Below are 9564 nucleotides of genomic sequence, written 5' to 3'. Positions count from 1 at the left end.
TAATACATGAAATTTATGAAGCGCTTTTTAAAACAGTTTCAAAGCAATAAGAAAAGAAAAGGAAATAAATAATAATTAAGAAAGAAATGATATCCACATGTTCATGGAATTATCTTTTCTTCTTAACATCCGTTTGAGCAGCACAATGAGCCAAACATTTTGCGGGGGCCAGACATGGTAGGGGCAAAAGGCATAAGATGTACGGTGACCGAGCGGAGTGAACGAGCACTTAATTTTTGCCTTTTAAGTAAAAAAAAATCTCATTTTGCAATAGATTTAGCATATTATTGAGGAATTGACATCATTATCATGACCCTTTCCCCGTCCCTGCTACTGTTAGTGTTCTTTCCCTTTCCATTATTACTTTTTGTTCATGAAACTTTATTGGGGGTCAATTGTCACAAGCCCTCCCTTATCTTGTCATTCGGGTGTTTTCGCAAGCGACTTTGAATATGATCAAAATAATAGTGGCTAGATGTTTCATATCGTTTATATTTCGTTTCATATTTTTTTTATTTGGGTCCAAAAACTATATCTTTGTGATTCACATTTGCAAGAAAAAAAAGACAAGGAAAATAAAAGAATGAAAAAGAAAAGAAAAGAAAATAAAAGAAAATAAAAGAGAAAAAGAGGAGAGAAGAAAAGAAAAGAAAAAAAAGGAGAAAAGCCGAAGAGAAGAAAAGAAAGGAGAGCCAAAGAGAAGAAAAAAGAAATGAGAAAATAAGAAAAGAAAAGAAAAGAAAAAAGAAAAGAAAAGAGGATAGGATACAGAGAGGGGAGGAGGAGCAATGGCGCAATGAGCCAAACATTTTGGTTTAACGTTAGATATGGCGTATTGCATAATATGATTAAAGGTTGCGAGCGAGTATAAAAGCGAGCGAGCAAAAATTTTGACATTTTTATTTAATCCAATTTTCGTTAAAGATTTTGGCATAATATTCGACGTATAATATCATATTTCACACTTCTCTCTTTTATTTTCTCTCCTCTTCTTTTTTTTTCACTTGGTCATGAAAAATTTGATGGGGGAAGGGCAGCCCCCTACAGTACACCCCCATCTGTACGCCCCGGTGTACGCCACTGTGTAGAGAAGAGGAGATAAGAGGAGACAATCCAAACGAGAAATGTCTGCTTACTTTAGTGGAAAAATCGCCGATGCGAATCATTCAACAACAAAATTTTGATAACTGCGCTGCACGGCAGCCAAGCAAACCACCGAAACTGCCAAGGGTTTCTCAGATAGTTGGTTTCCCCTTCTTTTTTGGGACTTAGGATATTGGAAAAGCTGGAATTGTGTCATATTTGGGTATCCGCAAATCCAAAATGGGTAAAGGATCAAGTAAACTGAGTGCAGAAGAAATAAAAGAGCTTCAAAAGGCAACTTATTGTGAGTAGACTTTCAACTTCAGTCCCACGCATGCAGATGTGTGTTTTCTCTTCCTGTATTTTGTATTAGCCGAGCCGAGGCTCATCTTCTAGACAACTGGCAGTCGCACGTAGGCCGTCTGTTTCAAGGAGTTTTTTTTTAACATTAAAAAAAAAAAAAATTTTCCTCTTACACAGACGGCTCGCTATCGTGTAACCCGGCCCAGGGAGCCATCTTACGTGCAATTTGGCATACTCACCTGACAAGTGTGAAGTATGGTCAAAATAATTCTCCGAATAAATAGTTAAAACAGAAATCAAGCACTTACCACGATTATATGGATGATGGTCTAACGAGTGGCAGTTTTTCTGACATCTGGGCACAGACTGGAACCTCAAAAAACGAAAAGTTCTCTCCTACCCCCGTTTCGATCGGCCATTTTGTTACAATTCATAACAAAAATGGCCGATCGAGACGGGGGTAGAAGGAGAGAACTTTTTGTTTTTTGAGGTTCCAGTCTGTGCCCAGATGTCAGAAAAACTGCCACTCGTTAGACCATCATCCATATAATCGTGGTAAGTGCTTGATTTCTGTTTTAACTATTTATTCGGAGAATTATTTTGACCATACTTCATGCTTGTCAGGTGAGTATGCCTTTACAGGTAAGATCCTGGGCTCCCGCCCGCTTTAGCTATCGTGCAGCCACCATTAGGGATTTAATGCAAAATCCCCCTGACGCGGCTCACCGATTTTTGTTTTTATGACATGTACTAAAAATCCTAAAAAGAATTGTACCAAAATAAAGATCATTATATTATTACGTTTTGGCCTGAATGCACCAAAACGGGGAAAAATAAGCTTAAAGGAGAATGAAACCCTTGGAACAAGATAGCCTGTGTGAAAACAGAAAAATCAAAGAAACAGATCAACAAAAGTTTGAGAAAAATCGGACAAATAATAAGAAAGTTATGAGCATTTGAATATTGCGATCACTAATGCTATGGAGATCCTCAAATTTGCAATGCGACAGAGATGTGTGATGTTACTTGTGAACAACTCTCCCCATTACTTTAGTATATGTTTCACTTAAATGGCCTCTTTTATCACATCTATCAGTAGATCATGTGTTCTTTCGATAGGAGGGCATGTAATACAGACTTGTAAAGAATACATCATGGATAAAGAGTTTGATTGTGCATTGTTAAGTTGTGATCTTTGCTTTGATGATGATGAAGACGATGATGTTATTGGTGAAGATGAAGGTCATATTAATTATGCTTGCCAACGCACTTTGAAAAAAGTAGTGGAAGATCTGATGTAAAGTATTAGTAAATATAATTTCATGAAAGTCCGTGTGAACGACTCTACACCTATCCAATGGAATTTTTTTTGTGTTGCTTTGGTCCGATTATTCTCGTTTGAGAGTTCTTCTCTTCAACAGCAGTGTTGTATTATTGATAGCAATAAATTGAGGGCAGTATTGCATAAATTTATTTTACAGGCATTAGAGAAAATTACAATGTTTCAATTTACCCCGCGTTCCAACTAACCCTGATCTCCCCCATAGTAGATTTATTTAAAATGCCTTTCAAATAAAAAAAAGAAGCAGCTGATCAGCCTGAGAGAAAAGGTGCAAATTTGTTTGTCTCGAGTCAAAGACAAAAACTACTGTTTTGATTCACCAATTTTGACAGAAGGGCTTAATTGACAAAAGATGCTCTATGTTCTTGAGGCGTCATGGGAGCATGGGGGAAATGAAAACTTCATTAATTCTAAGAAAACACACAACTTGTTCAACATAATGCGATTGAAAACATTTTAATAACCTTTTCTTCACATATGGGTGGATATCATTTTCTTCACACTTTGAATATTATGAAACTACATGTATTTACACACATATGATCTTTGATGTTATAGAATCAATCAAATATATTACTTGATTCTAAATTTGTAAGGTTTTGTACCCCCCAAAAAAAATGTTTGTACCGGTAATCAAATTCAATTGATATTAGAATTTCCTCTGTCCATTCAGTATCAAACTAAATTCTCAAACACCGACCCAATATTTGTCAAGAGCAATATCGTTCATACATGTTATTTAATTATATATGGAGAATTGGGGTATGATATTAAACAGAAACAGCTCAACTTATGTTTAGGGACATTCGTTTTTCATATAGAATGTGCCCTAAAATTCTATGCATTAAAAGAGTAATCAACAAAAATGTTGTAATTATTGAGAAATTAAGAATTGTATTACACTCCATATTTGGAATGAATATAGTTGGGGACAGTGATTTTTCCGTTTCTAAAAATTGCCTTTTCCGTTTCAGAAAATTTCAAATTCTGTTTCAGCATGTCTGAAAACGGAAATTCTGTTTCCCCATAGACTTTGTGTACAAGAAAAATTGACAATTCCGTTTACCGGTAAACTAATTTGGATACGATCGAGTGATGGAGAGGCTCGACTCGAGTGTAATTACAATGTGTTGATTGTCATGATTGTTGTTGCAAAGTGAGATCATGTTTTTTCAGTTGATATTCGTATTTTGTTGAGGATTTTGGATTAATTTCTGTTGCTATTTTGTGCATTTTGAGAAAAAACACATTTTCCGTGATTTTCCGTTTCAAACAGCCCATTCCGTGAATTCCGTCCGTTTTCCGCGATCGCGGAAAATCACTGTCCCTATATAGTGAACTAGATTTTAATTTGTCATGCGGAGGAATTAGGTGGCCTGTCGTAGAAAGATAAATACTAGTAGATAAACAGACATTACAAGTGAGATGATATAATTTATAGATTGAAAGATAAATAGACAGTCAGATAGACATACATGTTTAAACAAGTACACATATGAAAGATAGATAGATGGATGGAGAGGTAAATGATAAGTGGATAGATTAATAGTAGAAAGGTAGATAAATTATATCTTGATATATAGATAGACAGACAGACAGAAAGACAGACAGATAGATAGATAGATATATATAGAAATATATATACATGTATGAACAGATAAATACGTATTAGATAGACAGATAGATCGATAGATAGATGGATAGATAAATAGATAGAGAAATAGATAACGGTTGATGACAAAAATTACGATGATGATGAGGATGATGATAATGATTGATGACAAATAAGATGATGATAACGGTGATTATGATATTATATATCAATATATTGATAGAAAAACAGATAGAATAACATATCAAACAGATTCAATAGATAGATAGATATTAGATAGACAGACAAATATACAGACCTAATTATTCGAACAGATCAATAGACATTAGATTGAAAGCTAAAAAGATAGAAATACAGATAGACATACATTTAAACAGATAGATGGATAGATAGATAGAGCATTGGAGGATATATAAAATATAGGTGGATAAATGGATGAAAGATAGATCAATAGATACATAGAGAAACATACATAATAAATTGAAAAATATAAATATTCATTAGATCGAAAGATAAATGGATAGATATACAGATAGACAGACATATTCAAACAGATAGATATACGTACGTACGTACGATAAATAGAAAATAGCTAGATAGAGACACAGACAGACATACATGTATAGATAGATATAGAAAGATAGACATATTCAAACAGAGAGATAGATAGACAGACAAAAAGATATGATTAGATACATGTAATATAAAAAAAAGTAATTATATATGTTTTATTTTGCAATATTTTAACTCTTATTCATTGGAATTCTTATAAATGAACGTGCGCAAGAAAGTAAAAAAAAAATAATAAAAAATAAATAATCATGTTCACCCACGGACTGGAACCCCTGCCCGCATGACTGAATGAGATGCAAGTCTGACACCTAACCAATAGAGCTACAATATTTCCCATAGACTTTACACGTACATGCAAAATAAGAGGATCTCAAATCCAATTTTGCAAGTGAAATATGGGCATGATTCCGGCATCTGATCGGAAAATGAAGGCAACATTTGTGAAAGCTTAGAATCTCAGCTACAAGATACCTAAAAGCTCAGGGAAAACTGACATGAAAAAATGGAGATTTTATGGCTCCGAAATAGAGGACTGTCGAATCTAGTTTTGAGAAAGTCATGTCCCATAGAGATTACATGCAAAATGAGGAAAAATGACATGCCTTTATTATTTGCAATTTTTCAGGATGATCCATTTATCAAAATGAAAAATAAAGGCAATAACTCAGAAAGAGTAAGACCTAACCTACATCATGTCGAAAATTGGGCGAAAATTGACCAATATTCACAAAGTTAAAGCCTAATTTGCATAATTATTATGACGTCATAACAAGGAAAATGGATATTTTGACCTCCGACGCCATTTTGATGACGTTATGATCAAATGGAGGGACAATGGTGACATGAAATCAAATTTACAACTCATACTCTATTGATATATGAAAAAAAATTAGAGGTCAACGGACTAGTCAGAGAGCTAAGTACAGTGAATTTGCAATAGGCATGTTTTTGCCCATACATGTATATGGCCTATAGAGAGAGCTCGCGCGCACACGTGCTGCAAACTTAAACGGTGTTAATTTCGTTATTAATGGTTGTAGAAGGTTGATCAAGGTATCAAATTGCTAAGAAATTTCTTATCAATGCAATGATATAAATAAAATGGTGTTTCTGCATTGCGTTAAGGCGTTACGCGCGGAGCAAATTTTTGAAATGCTTAAAATGACCTGAAACGTACCCAAATATTTTTATAGGCCATTTGGAGGATTTTTTTTAGCTTTGACGTGCGCATCATGACCTGTACATGACCTTTCATGACATTGAGAGTTGACCCTTGACCTGAAGTTAATGTGATGTAAATATTGTTAATTTTTGATAATTGATAATGAAGATATGATCAAATTAAGAATTTTACAAAATGGCGCGTAGATGACGTCATCATGACCATACATTGTACATGTATGACCTTGAAAAGCTTAGTATGCCGTCTGTATGATAGATTCTATATGACAGAAAAATCAGCCAAATTGATTCAGCCAATTCAGAGAAAAGTTGGTGACAAACATAGGTGCCAAAAATAAAGAAAGAAAGAAAGAAAGAAATAAAGAAATAAAGAAAGAAAATTCTGACGAAATTAAGAGGTGATCTGTCATAGACAGACCACCTACTGTAATTGTATCCCCCGAACAGAGTTCCGAGGATACTATGGATTTGGCCTCGTCGTGCCGCCGCATCCGCCGCCGAGATTTCCTTGTGAGCACTCTATCAGCTGCATTTCTCCTCCGATCGTCTTCAAATTTGGCATGAAGGTTGAGTATGGTATAGCAAAGAAGCCTATTGATTTTGGTGTGGGCGGAGGTCACATGGTAAGGTCAAAGGTCATTTTCAGGTCAACATTAAAGTTTACATGAAAGACTCTCTTATGACACCTAACTCCGCAACCGTAAGTCACTTTTCAACCAAACTTGGATGATAGATGGACTTGGGGGACCTGCATGTTATGCTGCAGTCAGAGGTCACATGGTAAGGTCAAAGGTCATTTTCAGGTCAACAATAAAGTTTACATGCAAGACTCTCTTATGACACCTAACTCCGCAACCGTAAGTCACTTTTCAACCAAACTTGGATGATAGATGGACTTGGGGGACCTGCATGTTATGCTGCAGTCAGAGGTCACATGGTAAGGTCAAAGGTCGTTTTCAGGTCAACGTTGGAGTTAACATGCAAGACTCTTTCTCCGCAACCATAAGTCACTTTTCAACCACACTTGGATGGTAATGTAGATGGACTTGGGGGCTGGGGGTCTGCATGCTAGGGTCATTGTCGCCATGATAATTGGATTTTTATGGTCAAATTTCTGTGTGAGCTCTATATATTGCAATGACGGATGACGCGGTGGGTTCGGGGGATACATGTGCTCGACTGCGCGACCCGCCAATTATCTCTAGAACTTTATGGAATGATTTGTATAATTGTATCCCCCGAGCAGCGTCCCCGCCCCAGAGATTTCCTTGTGAGTGCTCTATCAGCTGCGTTTCTTCTTCCATCATCTTCAAATTTGGCATGAAGGTTGAGTATCATATAGCAAAGCCGCCTATTGATTTTGGTGTGGGGCGGAGACATCATTGCCATGGTAACAAGAGTTTTTGAGGAAATAGCGGAGATTTCCTTGTGAGTGCTCTACTGGCTGCATTTCTTCTCCAATTATCTTCAAATTTGTCATGAAGGTCCATTATAGTAAAGCAAAGCCACCTAATAATTTTAGAGTGGGTGGCGATGTGGTTGCCATAGTAACCATATTTTTTAGGAAATAGAGATGTGTTTGTGAGCACTCTATCAGCTGTATTTCCTCTCTCATCATCTTCAAATGTAGCATGAAGTTCCATTTTGGTAAAGCAAAGTTGCATTTTGATTTTGGTGTGGTCAGAGACTTCGTTGCCATGGTAACAAAAGTTTTTGAGGAAATTGCAGAGATGTCCTTGTGAGCGCTCTACCAGCTGCATTTCTCCGATCATCTTCAAATGTGGTATGAAGGTCCATTAAGCAAGTGGTTATAGGACCAGGTTGTTGTTAAACAAAATATTGATAGACGGAATGGCATTAGACTAAATGAAGGTAGACCATGTAGTGAGTGGACGAGTTGGTAGTAGACGAATTGGCAATTTACCGTTAGAAAGTTAAATACCTGTACGAGGCTCACACTGCAGTCCTGGTGATAAAATCTTGATAATTTTATAGGGATTGTCTGGTCTCAATTATATCAGAAAGCCTTTCAATTTTAATGTGCATGCATAGCGTGCTCAACCACTTTTGAAAAGTTTTGAGTGGTGAACTCCCAGTGTTCAGGGGAAGAGCTTGGTATGAAAAGCATAAAAGAGGCACATGTACATACACACACTGAAATTTGATGGATAATGTACATTTGTGCTTAGAAATTTGCACTCCTTCATGCTAAGTATAGGGGAAGGCGGGGTAAGTTGTGACAGTTTTTGCTTTTTGCATGTTAGAATTGATATGATTAATAATCTTGTCGAAATAAGTACCTTGCCTTGAAATTTAATTCTTCTGAAATATTTTACACCTAAATATATCTTTCTATCCCCACACTGAAAGTCATCGTGACCTTTGAAAAAAACGATGTCAAATGGCTCAACTTACCCCATATATGGGGTAAGTTTGAGCCACCTTCTGGGGTAAGTTGAGCCACAAAAACTATGAACAAAATGTATGAGGGGAGAACCAGCATGCAAATTTTTTGTTTAAAGTCTTTTCACTTGCTAATTCTCTATAAATACTAACATCCTTTAAAAGGAAAAGAGCAGTCATGTAAATTTGCTCCTTTCAGCCAGCATTTCAATTGATTTTTATGGTTTGTTTGTTTTTTAAGATACATTACCATAGGAATTACCATGGCTCAACTTGCCCCATGCTGTCTGGCTCAACTTACCCCAGTCCGAACTTAGTGATATAATATTGTATCCACATTTTATTATGCATCCATCATATAAAAGACTATGACAAGAATGAAGATCCATACCTGGACTAATAATGTTTACATTATCATGTCTTTATTATATTTAAAGACGTGTGTGTTTATAAAGCACTTTAATATCTATTTCACACTCTTTTTTACTTTTTTGGCTGAAATTCACATTTTTCCCTCTAAAAAAATACTTTTTGTTTAAAAGTTGAAAACAATATGGTGGGGTTAGGGGTTATGCTATGGGTCATCAATACATGACACCACCACAATGTCTGACTCATTCATTATTGGCCTGGGGCTGGTGGCTCAACTTGCCCCTATGCTCAACTTACCCCGCCTTCCCCTACTATTAAATATAGACAACAACACAACAATGTCGGGCGAGCCTTGAGAAACAAACTTTATTGAATGTAATAGATTATCTCCCAACTTCCCAATTCAATATCTAAAAAAAAATGGCAGAACATTAGCACTTTAAATATGTTCATAATTTTTCTAGTTGGTTCACTAACTTTTAAGGCTTTGAGCCCACTTTAATTACTCCGGATACTGTCATTCTGTTCTTTTATGATTATTTCCACAAACTGGAGTTTCTCATTTTAACTACTGTAAAGTGTAATCCTCTGGATAGTGGATAGTATGATTCAGTAAGAAATAACCCTGCAGGGGCTGACCATGCAAAAAATCACCATCATATGCATACTTGCCAACATTTGAAATCTAAAAAGA

At 35.9% G+C, this 9564-nt stretch overlaps 1 protein-coding gene across 1 annotated transcript in view; it reads left to right on the top strand.

The window, feature by feature from the left end:
* Positions 1 to 1170: 1170 nt before the first annotated feature.
* LOC121429319 (neuronal calcium sensor 1-like) overlaps positions 1171 to 9564 on the top strand; it is a 70011-nt gene continuing 61617 nt past the window's right edge. Inside the window, exon 1 of the mRNA XM_041626327.1 lies at positions 1171 to 1387. Within this exon, the coding sequence (XP_041482261.1) occupies positions 1324 to 1387 (64 nt within the window). The 5' untranslated portion in view covers positions 1171 to 1323. The remainder of the gene's footprint in view (positions 1388 to 9564) is intronic.

This window comes from Lytechinus variegatus, chromosome 15 (assembly GCF_018143015.1).
Source record: "Lytechinus variegatus isolate NC3 chromosome 15, Lvar_3.0, whole genome shotgun sequence".
Lineage (NCBI taxonomy): Eukaryota > Metazoa > Echinodermata > Echinoidea > Temnopleuroida > Toxopneustidae > Lytechinus > Lytechinus variegatus.
The sequence above is the reverse complement of the archived record's forward strand: the minus strand, read 5'-3'. Positions and strand labels throughout refer to the sequence as shown.